The sequence below is a fragment of the Dermacentor andersoni genome, chromosome 2 (genome assembly GCF_023375885.2).
Source record: "Dermacentor andersoni chromosome 2, qqDerAnde1_hic_scaffold, whole genome shotgun sequence".
Classification (NCBI taxonomy): Eukaryota; Metazoa; Arthropoda; class Arachnida; order Ixodida; family Ixodidae; genus Dermacentor; species Dermacentor andersoni.
This window is the reverse complement of record NC_092815.1, coordinates 109,831,969-109,855,056: the sequence shown is the minus strand read 5'-3', so window position 1 is coordinate 109,855,056 and position 23,088 is coordinate 109,831,969. Positions and strand designations below refer to the sequence as shown.

At 46.2% G+C, this 23,088-nt stretch overlaps 1 protein-coding gene across 1 annotated transcript in view; it reads left to right on the top strand.

The window, feature by feature from the left end:
* Nucleotides 1-23,088, top strand: part of LOC126541390 (tudor domain-containing 6-like) — an 80,212-nt gene that overhangs the window by 24,891 nt on the left and 32,233 nt on the right. Inside the window, exons 11-15 of the mRNA XM_055076606.1 lie at nt 142-297; nt 4,076-4,162; nt 10,265-10,462; nt 13,765-14,035; nt 15,499-15,826. Coding sequence (XP_054932581.1) covers nt 142-297; nt 4,076-4,162; nt 10,265-10,462; nt 13,765-14,035; nt 15,499-15,826 — 1,040 coding nt within the window. The remainder of the gene's footprint in view (nt 1-141; nt 298-4,075; nt 4,163-10,264; nt 10,463-13,764; nt 14,036-15,498; nt 15,827-23,088) is intronic.

Genomic DNA, 23,088 nt, shown 5'->3' with positions numbered 1-23,088 from the left:
TAGTTATGTGATGTAATACACAGCCAGCCCTACCTTGTTTGTTCCTTAGCTGACCTCTCAAGCAACCTTTCAGCTCTTTCCATGCATTTTTTTGTGTGTAGCAAACTTATTGCTTTTATTTCCCCCTTCCTTCCATACTAGGTGTTCTCTGGTGGAGTAAAGGACAGGGCCTTTGGAAAATTGGGGCAGGATGGTTCGCCCAGAAGGCCCCAAGACAAACCAGCACCCCACTCTCCAAACAGGCCTAAAGCTAGTCCACAGCAGGCACAGTCTCCAGCTCCGTCTGCTGTTGCAGAGGTGTGCATTCTGAATTTTGAAAAATTGAGCAGTTACTGAATATTAGAAATAATTGCTCCTCGGTTACATGTAGTGCCTGAATTTATCGTGCTTGTTAACTTTTGAATGTGTCTCTTATGGTCTTGCGGGTTCAAGGGGTACCACCAAACAGACAAAACCTAGTTTGAGACTGTGGATAGATGGCTAGACCTCTTCCAGATTTACTTGCTGTGTAATGCAGAATATGGTCGAGGCTGATTATAGCTTGAGACTTTTACCTTGAGGCAAGAAAGTAAAAAAAAAATATTATGCACAAAACTTTGTGTTATGCACTGGTGGCACTTGGCTTGTCTGCTGCTCACTCGTTCAAACTGTCAGAACTTCCGTCCAAAGACGATTGCTTAATTGCTGGCAGCATCCCACAACATGCCGTCCATGGTGCTGTTAGGGATTTGCTAATACAGCATTTCTTGAACACGCACACTACCATGTCGTCGGGCAGCGAGCACCAAGCCTGGAACAGCCACCTGCTCACAGGGGCGAGAGGCAGCCTGCGCAGCCTGCTGGTTGGAGTCCTTTGGTTGTCGCCGGCCATTCGCTGGTCTTACAGTTCGTGCATATAATCTTTAAAAGGCTTGTTGAGCATGACGTCCACTTGTTCACATGGACAATGTCGTTTCATGGGAAAGCCTCTTCTGGTAGCATCATCCACTTGAAGATGATAAACGGGAGAAGCTTTCAATTGTCAGCAGTGCATGCAAGCATCACTGTGTAGTGCGAATGCTTGTTCGTCGATGAGAGCAGTTTCACTTCTTTTGCCTCGGACTTGCGGACTGTGATGGATAATGACAAAACCTTTGCATTGCATTAAGCTAAGAACCCAGTATAGGGGGAACCCTTAAATTGCTCCCTTGAAAGCCTGGCTTCACGGCAAGCTCTGTGGCTTTGATGCAGATGAGAGAGAGAGAGAGAGATCTACATCCTCACTGTTGATAGAGAAGTTCTGATGAAAAATGTTCCATGCTGTTTTCCATGTTAGCACTGCATGATTAGGCACTCTGACCGGTAGGCTTTCCATTGCACTAAAAAAAGATGGGTACCATGAAAATTGGTTATCAGTCCTATTAAATCTATGGAACCGGTGCTGTACTGCAAAGCAGTTCGAATAATCGTGCATGTCTGAATTATTGGTCGGCAAGTGTATAGAAATTTTAACTTCAATCAATAATTTGATATAAGCCACCACTCGAGAAAATCTAAAGCAGTCAAGCTTTCATTGCGCCACAACTGCAAGGAAGTCAAAGTACAATGTATTCAGTGAATAAAAACTTTATTCAGGTGCAATAAAGGCAGTGAGCTTTGGCTGTTTCAAGTTCTTACCGGGCACAAGCAATCCCTGCTCTAATTTGACCAAGCATTGCATGAGGCTGTGGTTGCCGCCCATGCATTCATTCAACCTTATTTCACAGAAGGCATAGGTACTCCCACGTCTGCACCATAGTTGGCACTTCACATGGCTTTTCGTCCGTCGGTTCTTCGTCCTCGTTGGGGCTACCAACAGTGTCAATAGTATCTTTGCATCCGTCACTGGGGTGACCACGGGAGCAACAACGTTGGCCAACGCAAATGTCTCGAAGTCACCTTCTACCTCTTGGCCAGCAATTTTATGAACAGCCTCGTACTGATCGCTGCAAGTCCAGTCATCGTCAGGCTGGTGATCATCAGGGTTGCTGACGACGGTGTGTCAGTGTGTGCAAAGCAATTGGCGACCTTCAAAGATGTGAGTTCTTTCCATGAAAAGTTCAGCAAATGGATTGCATCAAGCAAATCATTGTTGTGCCTCATGCTGGCGTCATACGCTGTGAGCATGCGCTGCAAAAGAGCCTTACGGTACAGCTTCCAGGTGGTCTCATTGATGTCTTGCTCCATTGGTTGCAGTACCGCAGTTGTGTTTGCAGGCAAAAATTTCACAGTGATTGCCTTGAGGTTGTCGATCTTCCCGTGGCTCGGTCAATTGTCAATTATGAAAAGCACTTGCTAATTCTTTGCGTCAAACCGTCTATCCAGAAGTTGCACATAGCCTTCAAAAATAGCGTCAGTCATCCATGCTTGCTTATTACTTCTTTAGATGCATTCCTTGGGAATAGTTCCATTTCGTAAGCACTGTGGCTTCTTCCCCTTCCCCAGTATCAAAAAGGAAAGCTTGTCCTCCCCTGTTGCATTGGCACCAAAACAGTACCGTGACAAGCTCCTTGCGCTGTTTTCTTCAAGGATCAGGATCCACCAGTGGTAGTGAACGTGTGATTCAGTAGCATCTTGTGGGAAAATGCAGCCTCATCTATCTAGGTTGTAGATGTCTTTGTCTTCATACTTTTCAAGTAGAACTTGAAGCCGATGTTGGCGCCATTACGTCTACAGTGTCACGGTTCACGGATGTGCTTTCTCCAACGATCGACTTCGAGGTCATGCTGTGTCGTTTCTTGAACCGCTCAAGCCAGCCATTGCTGCACTTGAAATCTTTAGGGCCCATTTGGAGGGCAAGAGCTTCGGCGTTTGCAGTAGTGCAGGTCCTTGTACAGGGAGATTTACACTCCTGGCGTTCTTCAACCACTGTACAAGTGCACCTTCCTCTTCGGGGTATTTTGAATTGGCATTTTTCCTTTTCTTTGCCGAGAAGGTCTTTTCAAAGCCATCCAGCACAGCTTCCTTGTTTTTCAATGCAGTTGATAAAGTAGAGGGTGGTACACTGAATTCCTTCACGATGTCAGTTTTCTGCTGGCCACCTTTTTCCACTTCTTTCATTAGCAGAACCTTCTGCTCCAAAGTCAGACACTTTCGCCCAGAGACTTAGGGAGCCATTTATCACTGTACAGCACAAACATACATGCAAGGCACATTTAATGAAGCACTCCGAATAACACACAAGCACATGGCCTGCAGCATGGATCCAAACGCACGCGCCGTCGGTGCCAAAGTGACTGAACGCGGCGGGCGACGCAGAAGGCAGGAGCTTCAAAATGTCATTGGGGCATCTCTCTTTCCTAGTCAGTGCGCGCTGGTGATGGCGACGGTTGCAATGGCAGGCTTGGCATTGGCTTCATGTGTAGTGGAAGAAAAGTGATTGGAGTTATGGAGACCAAGAAGCAGAAACCGCGGAAGGGCACCCGTTGGTGGAAGATTGTGCTCGGGAGGGCAGGCCGGAAGAGGGCAGCTTTGGAGAAGCAACCTTGTCAAAAGTGGCAGCGAGGAGGCGGGGCATTGACACGAGACGAGTGAGAAAAGTGACTGGTGTCCAAACGGCTCGCAGACTGGAGTGTGAATGAGGAGGGGAAAGCAGTGGCTGCTTTTATAGGGGCATATGCGGAGGTCACGGAAGACTACAAGAGTACTGTGCTAATTGTACTAATTTGTCAGTGGTATTAATTTGACACTATGTGCGCAGAAGGGTCGCTGCCACTCGGCGGCGGTGATGCCTCCGCTTGCCACTTCACTCTAAGCTGGTTAAGCTCTTCTTGTGCTTCGAGTTATCCGGCTTAAAATGCATGTGTTTGGGTCGGTACCGGAAGAAATTTAGAATAAAGTGATATTTCGAGTAAAGTGATTTCGTTTTAACGAGGGGTTACTGTACATACGAGCCGATACTTGGGGCTTTATTCTTACATGAGGGTTAAAAAAAGAAATTTTAGCCAGTAGAATGTCGATCTAATGTTCAAGAACTTTGGGAATGCCAAGTCTCGTGCATTTTGCTGCTGGCACAAGTTGTTCAGATTCTGGCAACCTTATTTCTGAAATTTTGCAGCCTCCACAAGTGCATACAAAAGTTGACAAGCCAACAAGCACACGCCACCTGGAGTTCCCAACCCTGCGACTCGGAGAGGATGTTGAAGTGAGTCTTCATCTCATTGTCATGACTTTACTGAGTAGCTGACGGTATATGCTGAGGGTCAAACTTTTCTATAAAAAGAAAGGCCTTTGTGTCAGGTCACGGGGGTGTCATATTAGCAATTGGCCATGTTGGAATGTCATCACACTTAGTGTAGTATTTTTGAATTTGCCTCAGTGAACACTTAGTTCTTCAGTTTTTCGGTGCCGGATGTATCATATATGCTATGTTATTTCTATGTCGGAAAATTCTGATTTAAGCATAGTAAACTTAAGGGGTGATGAGGCTTTTGTGTTGCAAAACATGGTCAAAAAGTTGATTTTATGGGAAATCACATCTTCAGTTTCAGTAACCCCTTTCTTTATCTGATTCCAAAACATCATCACTGAAAACCACGTAGAAGTGCTCTAAAAAAAGTTGATGTATCAGCAAAGGTGGTGAAAAATTTTGCGGAAATCAGGAAAGAGCCTTGTTTTTCAAGCCACATTATCTCCGAAACGGCACAACCAAACGCCGATGCGACATTTAGAATGTCACATTTAGCTATGCTCACAATATTCAACGGACCATCCACTGCATTCTGTAGGCCCTCGGAACCCTCCCAAGGATCGAAGGAGAAAATGTTTATATAACATAATGTCCTCAAAATGTAGTACAGTGAAACCTCGTTAAATCGTGGTTGGCCGGAGTTCGGAAAAAGTATGTATTAAATGGTTGTATCTTTCTAAATGTCACCGTGGCATGCAGGTAAAATTTCATTTTGCATGTTAACGTAGACACCACAACTTCTGCCTTTGGTGCCTACAACGCGCTAAACATAAGCCAAATGCGGTTGTTCTCAGCGAACCGCAGCGCCTTGGCCAGTGGACTGGTGGCGGCACCCCGCAGAGGCCGGGGTATCTATGCCATGTAGCGGACTGCAGCTTGGTGTCAGCTATTGGCCAATAGCAACAGTCAAAGGGAATGATGAAATAGGGCATCCGATGAAGAAATAGTGTGTCTAGAAGAGAGTAAGGGCAAAGCCTTCTGTTGAAAAGAGAGTGTTTGAGAGAAAAGTGACTTTGCGATCCACTTGCGAGCTCCATGCTTTGTGTCCGACAGCAAAACTTGCCTGAGATGTTCACAGCAGCGTATGCTACCCACGGACTATGTTATTTCACCAAGCCCAAGGGGTGGTTCAGGGCGCTTTTAAGTGCCAAGAAAATGCCATTGTTGTAACTGATAATTATTATAACCAGGTTGCATAAAAAAACGCAGAGGATACAAACATTCAAACATTTTAATTTGATAGAAAGAATAGTCAGAGCCACTTAGAGCATTACGGCTTTTAAGGGGGGACACGGGTCTTTGCGGCGAAAAAATCGCGAAAAAATCGATTTTTTGTAAATGAAATTTTCGAATTCTACAGCTAATATTCCTTTAATTCACCAAGTTTCGAATCTCAGGGACGAGTATTTCGTCCGCAATATCAATTTATAACATCACTGTGAGCTGAATTCCGCGCAAAAACAGCCCTTTTTATCGCGGCGCGTAGCTCTTTTTCTATGCGCGCGATCGCAGCCATCTTGGTCTCGTAGGAAAGAGGAGCCTTCCTTCTTTAATTTCCCGCCAAAAGTGACTCCGTCGGTACGCCAGTGACGTTGAAATCCGGGGAAGAAAAAAGGCCGAACGCGTGATCCGATTCGTTGACTAGCGCACGTGACCAAAAGCGCGTGCTGTGGTTGGCTGCGCGAGGTTCCCATCGTCTGCTCCACTCCGCAGGCGACGCGACGGCGCGTCTCGTAGGTTTGTTGGCACATGCCGAACGATGTCCGATCCACCGGGGAAGTTCGGCAAAACGAAGAAGCGATCAGCTTATAACTTTCAAAAGCGCTCCATTCCTTCTGAACGCATCGAGAGTAGCTCGCCGCCAACCGCAAATGATACCGAAGCCGCGGACGATGACGAACTAGGCCTAGCCAGCTCACAAATGAGTGAAATCGTTACGGACAGTGGCCGCGTTCGGCGTGACGCTGCAATGTCGCGGCGTGCGGATTTTTTGCAGAGGGAGATGAATGCTCAAATAAACTTCAAGTTCTTGCGTCAACGCCAGCAACAAAGCGGGTGTTGGATTTGCTCACTCGCGCCGACGGCGCTGCAGCCGCGCCAGTCGACGCCGAGGCAGGCTTCGCTATCCTCAGTAGGACTCCGTGAACGCACTGATGTCGTTTGTCAAGCGCAAGGTGTGCGGCGGCAACGTCGCAGGAGGCAAAAGCGAACGGTAATCTGGCCTCGCCATAAAGATCGTTATCACGTGCGCGTGTTGCGGCGATATCGCGTCGACGTGGAGCTCGACCCGCGTGAACGACAACCTTGCCGCGCGCGCGATGCAAGCCACCGGGAATCGGCGAAAGGTGCCAAACGATGTTTTTGCCGCATTTGGGTGGCCGTGGTCAGAGCGACTACATTACTGGTGGCTTTTAGCCACTTTCACTGCAAAATAATGCAAAATTATTTCTGTACTTTTGATTAAAATGAATGTATTCCTTTTTTCTCGTTTTCTCGAAACGCCGACTTTTGACTTGTTGCTGATTTGCCGCGGCGATACCTCTGCCTTCAAAGCAGATAGAGCCATAATTTTTGTTGTGGCTTGTAGCTGAGTGTGCAAAGTACACAATGGTAGGGTCAGATTTTGGAATTTATGCTTTAAAAATTTTCTATTCTGTTTTAGAACAGACAGGGGGGTAGCCACAATTCGGACAGTAAAGATTGAATTGCTATAAAATTACTAATATTTGATGTATCAAAATAGTATTCCTACCATTGTGTTCCTTATGTTTTCTAGTACCCAGGCATGTGCCAATATGAATTTTGTAGCGCATTTTTTTCCCCTTATTGTTTGTGCAAATTATGAACAATCAATTTCATTTATCTTCATAACTAAATGGCCTATTGGAAAAATAATTACATATTTGAAATCAGCACAAAAGTCTTAACAAGAATGGAAAGTTTCATGAATATTGATGGAAAACATCATTAACATTATTTGAAGAACAGTGTCCCCCCTTAACAATACTCTAATGTAACAATGAGAACTTGCCCCACCCTGAACTTTTGTTTGTGTTCTGTGGTGGCATAAACGCTTACTACAGTGTTCCCATGTTGCAGTTAAATCTATCTAGTCGGTGCCTACGCCAGGAAGAAAAAGAACCTGAAATCCAGGAACTGAAAAAAACAAAACAAAATGGAGGACGCTTAAGCTTCCAAAATAAACGCTTGAAGAACCGCCTAATTTGGAGTAGCAGTTAAAGAAGCAAGTGCTGCTGGTAGAATCTAAACTGCAGTGTTAATTAGGTCCCCGTGTTACTGCTGAGCGTTTCTGTGAATAAATGCAAAAATTTGATAATATACCATCAAATATTCGTGAGCAGACCTATTTTGGCAGATCAAGGTAACTGTTGTAGAAGTCATATATAGCCAGCCATTGTAACATACTTGTTGCACTGCGGCAGGTATGGTATCATAACTGGATTCTTATATGGTATATTTCTGCGGTTGTCGATCAGCGCCTGAAAAACCCCCAATGGGCTGGTCCGAGCTCCTTCAGCTGGCACTGTAGCTTTGCCTCTGAGAACTGTATTGTTGCTTAGAAATAAACCCTGTGAATAAATTTTCGCGAAGGAAGACGTCACAAAAATATATTTGAGACGACCACCATGAGGGAACGAGAGCGAACAAACGAAAATATTGAAGAGGGCGCCTCGACACCGCCCAAACTGCAGCAGACGACAGGCGCAAGTCCATGTCCTGATGTTACGCGAGTGGTGCTCGCAGCGCCCCTATAGTTCGTTCTTGGGGCTGATGCACCAAGACGAGCTTTCTGGTAGAAACGCGGCCTCTTTCGTGGGCTGCCATGCGTGGAGGCGAGTTCCATCTGGAAGTGTTGCAAGGAACTGGGCATGTCACCTTATGAATGGTAGGAATGCTGGAAAAGGGGTTTGTGTTTGAGTTTCCACATAACAGAGTTACGTTTTCTTGTAGGTTCCAATTACAATCTGACGCTATCATGTCTGTAGGTCGTGTGTAAGTCGTGCTTTACAATTTTTCTGACTCATTTTGCTTCAAGAAATTCAATTCGTTCAGTAACATTGAGCTGCGTGGAGGGCATGTGTGGTTGCGTATGGTTCGGAATGATTTTTTGCGTAAATATTTTTTGCTGAATTTTCTTCAACGCCATTGTGTTAAAATAAATAAATGCCAGCCGCTTCGCTTTGTCACCCCTACCTTTGTGCCACGCATCGTGTATGGCAGGCATGCCTTAGTCTCCACTCTCTGGTCTCCCTTCCACCGCTTGGACGTTGGTGAGAGGGCGGAAGGGAGAGGAGAGAGTGCCGTGACAAATGCTTGCTGCACAAAAAGTGTGACAAAGGGGCTCGCGACTTTTTCTCTCTTTTTCTTCAAGGCAAAGCATGCTGTGCATGGGGTGGAGTTGCTGGCACAAAGGCGGTAGTAACAAAGGATTTTGCATTTTTTTTTCTGTCAGAGCACACACCCCATAGCCAGACTTGCACCCCGGTCAAGTGGGCAAATTAAGTGCACTTACGGAGATTGTCACTCGGTTTAAATGCACACTGCCAAATCTAAACATCACAATTGGAGTGTCACTTGCAGAAGAGTGCACTCTGGTCGGAGTGCATTCACGGAACGCATTTTCCTGGCCAAGTGTGTAGCCTCGCCGCCAGCGGTTTAAATGGTACAAAATGTAATGCATAAAAAAGGACACATATGTTCATTTTAGTTGTTGAACAGCTTTTAAGAAAATAATCAAGAGAACTTGCTCATATTCTATTCTAGCAGGATCATATGCCGTCTTGGCTGGTATTGACTTTTGACACTTATAATAAAACTCTTTTTGGTTTTTGCTGAGAAAATATAGTATAAGTTTGTTTTTTATTCATAATAATGATATATGCATATTGCCTGTTCCTTGTGGCCGATGCACGCGGGCGCCCTGATGAATACGACGAACGCTTTCGGGCTGTCGGCAGAACTGGCTAGTGCTGCATTATCCTTTGTAAATAGTCTCCAGTTCTTATTTCTTCGTTCACGTAACATTTTGGTGGAGGTGCAGTGTAGAAGCAGACGAGGTGTTGTCCCCAGGAGCCACTGCAGAAAGCAGGATGGTGCGGCCGCTGCGGAGCTCCGTGGCGAGGACGGGGAATGGCACCCTCCACCAAAATGTTACGCAAACGAAGGAATAAGAAGTGGAGACTATTTACTAAGTGTATTTACAAAGAATAATGCAGCGCTAGCCAGTTCATCCAACAGCCAGAGAGCGTTCGTCGTCTTTGTCGGGGTGCCCGCATGCATTGGCCGTAAAACGTAGAAGATTGACTGTTTAGAAGTTTTTTTCTTTTTAATCTACATCTTCAAGAAACACGCTCTTACCCCCGTATTCAGAAATGTGTCTTGAAGCTCATGCTTGACTTGATATAAATGACACTTGGTGCGAATGCGCCCGAGACGCTCATTGCGTTTCTTTTGGTGCGTTCATGACTAGTGTCATTTAAATCAAGTTAGGCATGGGCTTCAAGTTAAGATGCATTTCTGAATACAGGGGTTGGTCTGTCGACAACTTTTGTTTACTGAGATTGCGTTCTGTTTTCCCGCTTAGCACTGCGTAGCCTAAAGTGTCACTCAAGGTCCCGAAGTGCACTCTCCGTAAGTGCACTTAACTTGCCCGCTTGACAGGAATAATAATTGTTATAACGGACAACGCTGCAATGGAGAACACATACAAAAGATGACAGTGCATCAGGTGCTCATTGTTATATGCAAGATATTATTAAAACCGGTATCGTTATAAGTGGGTTCAGCTGTGTGTCCCAAAGTGACAATTCAAGAGTATGATGCACCTTTTTTGGCCACTTATAGAATAAATTCACTTACTTTTGGGTGAACTGGTATTTCAATCTCCCGATTGTTCGTACGTTTTGGCGGTCCCCGTTGAGCCTGAATTATATGTATGCAACTGTATCTATAGGGGCAGGTTTATTTATGGGATAGTATGATAGTGTACTGTTTTCACTGATGCTTCAAAGAGTTGTCCTCTCTTCTACTGCTCAGGTGGTCTTTTCCTACGGCACCAGCCTGTCGGAATTTTTCCTTCAAAATGTGTCCGATATGCAAGACTTGGCGCAGCTGCAGGCCACATTGCAGGCAGTGTGTGCAACCAGCAAAAGGTTCAAGCCCACCAAGGGAGAATATTGCGCAGCGCTCTTTGCTGATGATGGCCAGTGGTATCGCGCAAGGGTCACCTCACTGGTGAGTTACTTCGCTAAAAAAAAATGTTGCAGTTTTGCCCGAATAGCAAAATACTGACAGCGACAGCAAGGTATAACATTACACAAAGTGGGCAGTATAAATTGCAGTAAACATTGTATTACTAACTAAATGGGACATATAGCTGGTGTAATAAGGAGCACCAGCAGTGGGAAGTGCACTGGCTTGTCCCAAAGCAAACATTCCATGCTACTGCTCCTTTTACCATCTCGCTATGCTGTTCTTCCGAAACTCTGCATGACCTGTGAACTTTAACACTGGACGCGACAGAAGACGGCATGCATCAAAGCGCTATCCTTTTCTCACTGAGGGCAACCTGGTTTTGGAAAGTGTTTTTTCCTTAGTTTTCAAATAGTCTTATACATACTTGTTTAGCTTTTCTTGCTGATTTCAAATAATATTTAGTTTTGTTTTGGCAGGTCAATTATTTTATGAGTTAATTAATATTAAAAACGACAAACTATTGCTTCAGGCCTCCACTGTGAGAAAATGGTAGAATAAAAATTTAATTTTGATGCGTCGTTCAATAGTCCTAAGAATGAAGAGTGCAATAATGCAGGCATTCTTAGAGTGGCCAGTATAAGTACCATTATAACAGCGAAACCTCGTGAAACCGTAGTTGGCCGGAGCGCGGAAAGAGTAAGTACTAAACGGTAACACTGCTTAACTGAAATAGCGTGAGATCACCCATTTATTTGTCAAAAGCGAAACTCAGCGAGAGTGCAATGAAAGGACAAACCACATGCAATATTTATTCACTTCGCACGACAAAAGTCTGTTATTTTCGTTTGATGCCGCGCAGCCTAGCAGCGACAAGAGTGGCCTCAAACTTACTGAAGCTGCGAGCCAGCTTTTCTGCCAGCCCCCTTTTCTCAGCAAACACCTGCATGAGGCTGACGTAACATGCAGCTTCTGCCACCGTCGGGCCTGAATTGCCCTTGCTGTTGCTGTCCGTGTCCTCCTCATCACTGCCGTTAGGAGACACTTTGGCAACAACAGAGGCAATGATGGTAAAAAGTCGAACCTCGAGAAGTCTAAACGTGTTGCCGACATGACATCTTTTCACCGTCACAGCAGCACAGCCGGGCAACTTCTCCTTCGCATTCCAAATGCCACACAGTGTAGTCAGTGGTAGATGCCTCTCGTGTTCCAGCGCAGTCTTCTTCGTGCCACCTTCGATAGCATGAATGATGTCCAGTTTTTCTTATATGCTGAGCACCCATTTTTTTTTTTTTTTTTTTTTCGAGCTTCGACATCACGGGAGTCCAGCTTGCACGACACTGCAGCCCTCTTCTGGCACGGCACCAAAATGATATCGATGTGGCTTCACCCCTCCAAGCGCCCTTTGTGTTTGCACTTGGAGGCCTTTCTGATCTCTTGAGGCTCATTGTTCTGCTGGGCCGTTGTACTGGCATTATCATAGTCACGACGTACACTCGTGATTGCATGATGAAAAGGGGAAACACTACATGTTAACCGATACGTACGCAATAAGCTGGTACGGTTTATGCAGATACAAAAACGTCATGTTCAATGGCACAGTCTTCCGTCGCACACACGGTGCTGGGGGGAGGGGAGGGATGGGAGGGGACGAGCACGTGCTTTACTCTGGCAGCAACTGCACATTGCATGGCTGCGGCACGCCCTATCTTCAAAGCGATCTGCATCAGGGGCTGAGTTGATGGCAGCTCAGCCCCTGATGCTCAAAAAAAGAAATATCGCTCAAAATTTTACCTCACATAATGAATGCGCCTCTAACTTTGCGCATATTTTTCGGGAAAAAAGTGTGTTCGTTATGCGAGTAAATACAGTAATAAATGAGTAGTGCATACTACTGAAGCTGCAGGACTAGGAGTTGTCTAACCTTCTTATTAGCAGCTTCTAAGTAGCACCTACTGTATTTTCTCAAATCTATTCCGAACTTATCTTTCTGATAAAATGAGTACAAAAATTGCATGCGTGTTAGAATCTAGTATGGTTCTAAATCTGCATTGCCATATTGCCATCGGCATTTAAATATTGCCGCCTTGTACATGCTTCAAGCCTAGCTGCCGTAGCTTGCTCCATGTGCTGTAGTACGTGTGCTTAGGCATGGCTAAAGTGTACTAGAATACAGTCATTCTAGTACGCTCTAGACACGGCTGTGGCTGAGGTTGGTTCACCGTCTGTCTTCTCGTTTTCTGCATTTACTCTACCAGCATAGAAGTGCTGACTATGAAGACATGCTAAGTTCATCATGATGCCGCAATTAAAAGGAAAGTGGTCGCGTGTGCAAAGACAGATGAAAATTGGGCTGCATCGCGGGCATTTGGAGTTTCTAAAGCTTGCGTGCGGTAGTGGCACAAACAGAAGTAGAAGCATTCTACTCCGGCTGCTGCTGCGTACGGTGCGGCCGCACGGGCCCCATCTTGAAAGCGATCTGCAATGGTGACAGAGTCTATTCGTCTGGGGCCACTGCGCTCAGGCGAGTAGACGCTCAGACGAGCAAGAGGCAGCACGAGAGTCAATTCGCTCGCTCCTGCTACCACATTTCCTCACTCCAGCGTTTTGATAGCAAGTTTCCGCGGTGATTAAGTGAGACGTGTTAATGTTTTCCTGTGCATGCGTGACACCACGCTTGTTAATTTAGTTAGTAAGCAAATGTTTACAAGTGTATGTGGCCGATAAAACTACTATCCTTAGTAAGTATAGCTGTGTACTGATTTGCTGTTACAATCAATTCTTTGCCTTTTTGGCGAAGATCCAACTTTATTTATTCATCACAACTTCAGTGCATTGGGAGTAAATCAAAGTGAGAGAATGTTGTATTCCTATATGAAAGCATGGGGTCCACAGTGCTATAAAGGACTTTTCTTTTTTTGGTCAGAGAAAATGGGTGTGCGTTACAATCAAGGGCGTGTTAGAATCAAGTAAATACAGTAAACAGATAACACAGTGTGTGGTGTTTGGTGAATATTATACAATTCCAAGTACATTGCCTTCGAGATTTTTCAGCGTATTGTGTACAGCCACAGACGGCACCTAATTTTGGTAATGCAGAGGAATCGGGCAACCCGAGTGTTGTAACATTTGGGGAGCAGTAGTGGCAGTGCTTTCTTCTGTTTCAGTATCAGAAAAGTTCAGTCTTATTAAAAGGTTAAATATTTCAGCTGTGGCTACTGTTTAGCCTTATTATACTACCAGACATAGCTTGGGAGATTTTCTCTTGTCTTGTGGTCTATATTTGGTCCAATTTAGGTGCAACACTGTTTTCATGGCTCTTGGTTGCTTATACTTCTTTTCAGGACTCTTCTTGCACAGTCTACTTCATTGACTATGGCAATGTGGCTCAAGTGCCCTTCGAAAGCATTTGCCGACTTCCGGAGTCATGCAAGAAATTGCCAGCACAGGCACTGCGCTGTCGGCTTTACGACTTGCATCCACCATCTACGTTGGCTGGCTGGCCTGAAGAAGCATTTTCCTTGCTTGCTTCCCTGATCCAAAATGGCACAATGATTGCCACTGTGTGCAGGTTTTCGGAGGGCTTTCATGAAGTGGAACTGAAGCCTAATAAAGGTGCGTGTCGGCCATTTTCCTTGCCCAGCTAGCCACAGTTTGAATCTCGACTTAGTGAAATGGTTTGGTTCGTTTACCAAACCATGGGAAGTATGCCAGTAAAGGTAAAGTCTTAAGGGGCCCTAAACCACTTTTTTCTCAAAGTTGAGAAATGCATTTGAAGTTAAAATAGAAAATTTCCGAAGTACTTTGACACAAAAAGTACTTCAATGCATTCAGCAGAAGCGGAGTTATTGGTAATCAAAGATCACCTTTGAACCCCTTCATGGTGCACCCGCTCCTTCAATGCCTTGCACTGTGAAGGCAGAGCGAGGCGGCAGAGAGGCGTACCCACAACACTCTGCCTGGTGAATGTTATCATGGCGTGCAGTTCAAATTTGATTTTGGATCTTCACATGCGTGAGCTGACCCTCACTGTGCGGTTATGCACGTCGGTGTGAAGGATTAATGCATTCACTTATACTGCAAACAGGTGCAGCTGGGTGGGGCCTCGAAGATATCCCCGGCGCAATCTCGGGGGACACACGCAAGCCTGCGCATGTCGCGCCATACCGCATGGTGGTGCGAAAAGTAATGCATTCACTTTTCTCTCTTTCTGCGGCACTGCACGCTGGCAGCTGCAGCAGGGCCTGGCCTCCGAGATATCCCCGGTGCAATCTCTGGGGTCACGCTCAGGCCTTTCCTGTGCCTGCCTGCGCGAGCCACTATGCGCGGCGGTGCAAAAGATTTGTGCATTCACTTCTCCCTCTGCTTGCGGCGCGCCACGTGAGCTGGCAGCTGGGCGTGGCCTCCTTGGTCGCGTTGGAACCAGTGCAATCCTGGGGACCACAAGCCAAAGCCAGCATGGCGAAGTTCGCTTGCCTTGTTGATCACACAGTGCAGTGCCATGTTGTATGCCATGTGCTGCTCGACCACGACGAGCCATGTGGAAAGCAGAAGCAGAAGACCATCATAATGGAACAGAAGGCAGCTCTCTAAAGGCTGTCACGTCAGGTGCTAAGATGCCACGTGTTGCACACGCCGTAGATTCTTTTGTTGTTTTATTCAAATTTCATTGCATGCGTGGCAGGTTAGCTTCTTATTTCCATGTTTAGAATTGCACACCCCATTGGGCATATATTGCAGTGAATAGCAATAATGGATATAACGAAGTAATGGATATAAGTAATTTTGGCTCCTTGCTATAACAAGGTTTTGCTATAACAAGGTTTAAGTGTACACCCTTTTATAATTGGTGGGGGTGTGGGGTCCCTTTTTTCTGTACAAAGAGTGCCAGGGCAGGTAACGGACAGTGTTGGTGATGACTGCTAGACAGAATCAAGCATGACTGAAGGCTGAACTCGAGAATGGCACTCCAGGGTGGGGATGTTCTGAAGAGATTTTACAAATTTGGGTGCCATATTACAGTGTGAGCAACCAGCTGCACCAAAAAAATCTAATTAATCATCATCTTTCTACTGTAGGTGGACAGAGTTTGAATGAGCAGCTAGTGGCCAAAGGATTCGCTGAGCGCATAGCGGCATCTGCCCCTGGAGCAGTACCTACTCCCAAGGCTATGCCGATTGTAGCCCCAGCTACAGATACGGTGACCTCTCGCTTGCGGCATCCTTTGAAGTCGATACTGAATGTGGTCAAGGCTGGAGACATCCTACCCATGCAAGTGACGGTGTCTGCAAAAAATGTAGTGTGGTGTCTCACCATGATTCCTGAAGTTGCCGGTCCCTTGGTTGAAGTGGAGGAGTCCCTGCAGGAAGAAGGAAAAGAGCCTGGCAAGAAGGATGTTGCTCGTGGGTAAGTGGACTGCAGCCTCTGGTACTAAGAGCAACAATAACATGCTAAGCAACTAATAATAAATGTGAAATTATTTCACACTTAAAGTCACATTTGCATACTTCATGTTTAGGCACATCTCTTGTAGAACACCGCAGATAAGAACAATCTATGGCGCACAAACAGTTCAACTCCAGTTAATACATTTTCTTGACATTGGCAAACACACTGAAAACCTTATTTATGAATGTACTTCTTTCAAACAGTACGAAAAAAGTGTTATAGAATGGTTGCTTCTTAAACGGGAAGTAACAAATGTATTCAGTGTAAATGGCACTAGGTTGTGATGCTGAATCTGTGCCTTTAGAAAGTGATTTTATATTGAGATTTCATCAGAGTATGTTTGCTCTGTTATGAAGGGCCTCCTCAGGCATCTTGGCTTTTGGCCTCCTCCTGAAGTGTATGTGTACAGTCGAACCCACTTATAAGGACCCCAGATATAACGATCTATCCTCTATAATAACCACATTTTAGTGCATTTACGATTTTCCGACCATGCCTATTGAAACTGCCTCCAGATATAATGCAAATTTTTTTTAATCACCGTACTGTTACAACAAACGCTTCGAACCTGGTCACGGTAAAAAGAGAGCACATGCAAAGTACCAAAGCACGGCAGTGCATTCTGCTCCAGTCCAACCGTGATAATAATAATATGGCCTTCGAGATTAGTGAGCAGTCGCCGCACGCAGATTTCGGAAGCTATGAAGAAGGTCACTTGCTCTGAAAGCATGCCGCCAGGGAGGAGGCACACAGCATAAACCGCATGGTGCGGGGCATGCACTGGCATGTGCACTGGTGCGATATTGGATACCATGACGGTGGCACTCTTATTGCGCAGTTGTCCATGCATCACCACGTGCATTACGCCTATTTCAACAATTTGGAACTCGTCTAGTTCCTCCATGGGAACTGCTGCTCAAGCGTTCCTATTGTTACTGTTGATAATCATGTGAGCCGAGTCAGCGAGAACAGTGCACCACATGCTGCAGCCACGCAATGTTGGAAAGGGTCGGCAGTTACTGTGCATTTATCAGATCACGGTTCGGTGTTGCTTCGTTTACGCATTGTCAATTGCTGATGACGGTTCACGGTGACATTCTACCTTTTGGACATCGAATTTTTTTTCCACCAGAAGCGACATAGATAATGTAATTTTACGGCTGTTGTGTGGCGGACGAGCAGTTGTGATGCCGAGACCACAATGTCCCAAGACCTTCGCAGAATGGCAACATGCTGTGATAGTTTCCAAAGTTTACGCTTCCGGTCGACTAGAACACTTCGCTTTCTTGTGTAGAATACAGTCATGTCTTGGTGGTAGTAAAGTACAGACAAACCCACTTATAACAATGCAGGTTCTAACAGTATATTGGTAAGAAGATGCTGCACCATCAACTTCTGTATGATTACTATGATGAAATAGCCAGCTTACTACAATGCCTCCATGTCACATTATCCATTATAACCGATGAAGTCTGGCTGCTGGGTGTCCGTGCCGGAAAGTAATGGAATGTGAAATCCTTGAAAAGAAAAAATAATGAGAAATTCGAGTTGCTGCACCCTCAGCCACCGCCCCAACGGCTGCCACACGCTTGCACAATGTAACCTTTTTTTAGCCTTCTCCGCATCGCCAGCCTCATGCGCTTCCCTTCCGTCGCCCTTCCACTCCTCCGAACACGAATGGGCTGCGCCCATAGCTCGATGCTGTGCCACCCTTCGAAACATGAATGGACCGCGACAGCTGCGCTGACAGTGAGTGGGGCTCCCAGTCGCTTGTGCTCATCTTTGTTGGTTGCATTGAAATCGTTCCTGCACATGTGGTTTCTCCACCTCATTTGACTTGCCGGCGAAACGGAAGACGGCTGATTTGCCCGCTGATCATCGGCAATGCATGACATTGCTGGGGAAAAGAAACCTCACTGCTATAGATTTGGAAACAAAGTGCAGTATTGTGAAGGACTACAAAGATGGTAAAAAAGTGTGCGGCTTGGTGAAGAAGTAAAGACTATTGCAACTGACAGTGTCAACAATCATGCGCTTGGCATAGAAGTTCGACAAAGAAAACTGCTCAGTAGACAACGGGTGCAAACGCGTTTGACAAGATGCCTATAAGGAGGTGGAAGAGGCCATGAAGTTGGCCATCATTGGGCCAATTCGGGGCACAAAGGCAAAGCAGTTTGCCCCACTCGTCAACAATATGGACTACCAGCCAGGTTGCGGCTGGGCACAGCACTTCAGAGGGAGTCGCGGCATTGTTTACGAAGCCTTCACTGGTGAGGGAACTTCGCTTGACGTGGAGGCGAAGCAGAAGTGGGCGGAGGAAACATCCTTGACAACATTGGCATCGACGTATATAATGGCAACGAAACAGGACTGTTATTTCAGATGTTGCTATCCAAGACGCATGCACACATAGGAGAACAGCAAGGTGTGTCTCGTCGTGTTTTTATGCGCCAGCATGGATGGCAATAACAAGCGCCCCGCTTTTGTCATATGGAAATCAAAAAATCCCCGCTGCGTCCACAGTACTGCTAGGATAAAGTGAGCTAGAAGAGGGGTAGTGGGCGGTAGTGGTGCCACCAGCGGCTTCAATGTAAGACGTTGCCTGACGGAGGTGCCTGTGCGCGATTAAAACCATGCTGTTTTCGTGGAATTGCACATGAATCTGTGCAGTATAACACGTGACGCTAATGTAACAGGTGCAAGGCACATGCATTGACCTATATTCGCTCATAAGGCTGGGCTTGTGGTTCTGCTGTTAACTTGTTAAATAGTAAAAGTTCGTTAATTTGAGTTCCACAGAGATGCTACGAAAAATTGAATTATACAAAATACGAACTAATGAAAGTCAGAGAAAGAAATAGCTCGGTTAAGGCGTGTATATAGTCCGACACAGCGTGAGCGTGCACACGCTACGTCACGTTGGCGAGAATGTCTATAGTTCGAAGCCCTGGGGCAGCCAATGTAACCAGACCCGGCCAACACGGCCCAACATGCCCGACGTCAAGATGGCTCCATAGATGATGGCTCTTGCTCCATCCATGTGTTCGTTGTGCCGACCCACAATGCATGGCGTGGAAAAAAAATGTACCCACGCCGCTTCGCCGACGGTCGCAGGCAGCTGTTAAAACAGCACGCGGATTGGGGATCATTCTGCGCATGCTCCGAAGAAAACAGCTGACAACACACGCGTCGAAGTCTAGCGGGGACGGCATTTTGGCTGACGCAGCACAAGTGCCATAACGTGACTGCCCGCATGCGATGCGCAACGCAGGAACAAGAGCTGCGCTCTAAAATGGACTCTCGAAACGCATCACAACCTGCTGCGATGTTGGTCTCTGTTGTACTTTTGTAGATGCATTCTACTTTTGTAGATGCACCGGCTGCACACTGCTCAGTTCCACTGTAAGCATAGGTGTCGTCCAAACACGTATCACAGCGGTGCTTTCCTTTGAGTAATAGCCACGGATCTCGAAGGCTGTGCTTTTTGGTACTGCGAGCAGCGATAAACGTCATGGCTGCCATGTTATAGACATTATCTGGTGCCGCTTCTCGGCCAAACACCTTGTAGATAAAGAGCATAGCCTCCAAGATGTAGCATGAAAAAAAGAAAGAAACAAAAAACGAGTTTTGCCCGAAAGGCAAAGCATCAATTGTGATAGCAAATTAGTAGACAGCCGTGTGAAGTAAGGATAGTACTTTTATCGGCCGTATCAACTTGTAAACATTTGCTTGCTAACTAAAATATTAAGCGTAATGTCAGCGCAGCAAACATAAACACTTCACATCCTATGAATGCAGACACTTGCCGTCAAAACACTAGTGTGAGGAAACGTGGCATCATCAGCGAGCTGCATTCATGCTGTCTATCGCTTCAACGCAAAGTGAGCGCTGAGAAAACAGCACGCACAAAGCTGCGAGCCGTCAACACAACTATACTTGCCGACAACTTTTTGTGGCGATGAAGGGAAAGCTACGGAGGCAAAGCGCACACAAGTGACAGTTCTTCTGAAAAGAGTCCTGCATATTAATCCATGTTCGTTTAGGCTGGGGAAGACAAAACATAAACACCTTACTAGCAACAGTTAAATAAGACGGAACACACCACCGAGTGTAAAAGTTTACTTATTTTTCGGCTTTTTCTTTCCACGTCTAGGGAAACGCAAAACCGTCGCATGTGGAAGCTGCGTCGATTCAGCATCTTTTCCGAGCAACCAAACGCACTTTTGAACATTGCCGGACTACTTGGTGCTGTAATGCATGTGCAGCAGGCACGCTAGCATAGCTTTCCCTTTATTGCCACAGAAAGTTGTCCTCGAGTATGGACTCTGCCCCCAGCGCAGATAGCTCTCAAGATATGGCCGCGCAACTGCGTGCAGCCACCACATGCGCAGTTGCAGCTGAAGAGAACGTCGGCAAAGACGTCAGCAAGCTCGCGTAAAGCAAGAAAGGCTGACTGACATGGGGTTTTCTTGTGAAAGCCGCTGAGAAGAACCTGTTGAGATGCTTGTGGCTATCTCGCCCCCAGCATTTCTTTTGTATTTCTCAAGCTGAGAGCTTGCCGCGGCAACCTTGGATTTTTTAAAAGGCTCCTTTTGAGGCCACCAAAGCAACGCCTCAGTGGAGCTCGCCTGTCACTTGCCAACTGTGACCCCTCTTTGCAGTTGTTATATCAGTGCCATTCTCGAACGCTGATAGCCGTGGCTTGTTAGACGTGATCGAAGCTTGCAAGAACCAGAGTTAAACGGGTAAACGAGTCAACACAGTCAGCAGCCGAATGGAGGAAGGTGGTCAAGAGTGCACTGGCTGCCATTATAGTTTTCTTACAACAGCTCTGCCATCCCCCTATTTTGCTTTTCTTTTTTAAACAATTGTCAGTTATAGCACGAAATTTTCGTGGCACTTGAATGTTGTTATAAATAGGTTCGGCTGTATATAGCGCTAGAATAAAAAATGGCGGCTGCACTTCCAGTTTCAAAATGACAGGTGATCTGAACCAGGCACTGTTTTGAAAGAGCTATACGACGCTGTGTTTTGTTTGTTAGATGGACGTTTCTAACAAGAATTTGCAGCTAGCTGCGGGGATGCACTAGGGACAAAACCAGCGTAATGCTGAATTATAACTGCTGGCACCAACTTTAGTGCAATAAATTTTCAGTGTTTCTATGGGTGAGCTCATATACGAACTACTAATATAAGGACCAGTTTTTTCAGTGCTATCGAGTTTGTTTTAAGCGGGTCCAACTCTATTCATACACTTTGAATAAGCTTTGAACTTCAGAACTTGAACTTCACTAATGGAACATTTGGCTGGTCGTTTCTTAGTGCTCCAGAGTGCTCATTTAGTTTCAGCTGGTGGAAATTGAGCACTTGGAAGGCATTCAGCTGGTTCTTTCTGAGTGTCGTGCTCCAGCTCAGGGCTTCGTAGGGGCTCTTACCTTCAACCTGGGAGTGTAACCGAGATCTGGCAGAGTTCGTCACCTGGCCCCTAGAGCTTGCACTGTTGGCGAGGCATCTGCCGCAGTGGTAGTAAGCAGGTGCCTCAAAGCCGAGCTCGGCACCTGCATGCCTTGTTTGTTTTCCTCTTCCAGCCTCAGACCACTCTGACAGGCGGCTATATGTTTGGCTCGGGCATGCGTTTTCTGGCTCCAGTCTCGAGCAGACTCCGCATCATTGCAATCCGGGTCATAAAGCTTATGTAACCAGGCAGGAGGTACCATAAATATGTCGGTTTTGAACTGTTTCGACTAACATAAGCTTTATACAGTCGAACCTCGATATATCGAACAGCGCGGTGATCGCAAAATAGTTCGATATAGCCAGAATTCGATATATAAAATCACGTAGAAAACGCGTCAAAAACTAGCGCAAATCAATCAATGAACCAATCGTGGCGCAATAGATACTCACATGAAGCTTCAAACAAAGTATTTATTTAGTTCGCTGAAAGTACTGAAGCAGCGTAGCCTGCTTCATATTGGCAACCGCGTGCTTGACCACGGCGTCCTCAACATAGTCCAAACGGTCCAGAAGAGACAGTCCAGTGCCTTCTATTGCGCCGCAGTAGCGGCGTACAACGGCCAAAGCAGCTACAGCCTCAGTTGCAGTCGGGAGCGGGGCAACATCAGCGCTTGCTGGATCAGCCTCGGCAGCGTCTTCGTTTGGCCGCTCAGCAGTCACTTCTGCCGCGATCTCCACGTCTGTTAACTCCGCCACTGTTCCGGTGCTGTCGTCACCGCCAACGAAGTCCGCAATGCACATGATGTGTGGCTCAGCACCGACAAAGCGCTCCAACTGGCTCCACGGCCGCCTTGATCACGCGCGCACGGCGGGGGCAAGCCTCGCCGTGCGCGCGTGATCGAGGCGGCCGTGCTGGCTCTGGCTCTGGCTCCAAGCCGCCGCGTGTGTACGCCGCGTGTGTACGCCGCTACGTTCAAATGGCGCCCTCGGCGCAACCGATGTGGGCAGCTGTCGTACGCAGCAGTCTGGAACGCCGATCGCGCCGCCGCTATCTTCGAGAGTGTTGCGGGAAAGCTCGCCTCATGTCAACAGAGCGCACTTGGTCTGGGGCGGCGGAGTTCGATATACCCATTTTACATCCGGCCCCGTTCGAAATAAAGAATTAAAAATGCATGCGATTTTCCATGTGATATAGAAATTGTTCGATATACGCAATAATTCGATATATCCGTGTTCGATATATCGAGGTTTGACTGTACAGATTTGGGCAAGCACTCAAGGGTAGGTAGGCAAAGAGGTTTCCTATTTAAAGTTGCCTTGTCATGTCTCATACTGCGAGTACAGTACATGAAAGTTGTCTGTTTACCTTCTTTCCACATGGCTGGCACAATATCCCTGTCTGCACTGTAGCAATTGTGGCAATCTTATTCTTTGGCATTGCTAACTAAATGATGAGCCAGATGCTAAGCAGATGGTGAGCAGGTCCCTCAAAAGCTAATCTATTGTTGACAGTGCAAGCGCTTATTTAACAGTTCTCATTGCCAAACACGTTGTCATTAGACAGTAGTGTCTGTGCCATTGGTACCAGGTGTCGAGGAAGTTGTAACCAAAAAGTGAATTTTCAGGCGCTAAAAATCAAAATAGGTATTTATAGGCAGCACAAAATGGTTGCTAAACTACTACTTAATCCATAATTTGGGCGCTTACACCTTAAAGGTGTGTCCATGATGCTTATAAATGGGGCATCTGCTATAATCCAGTAT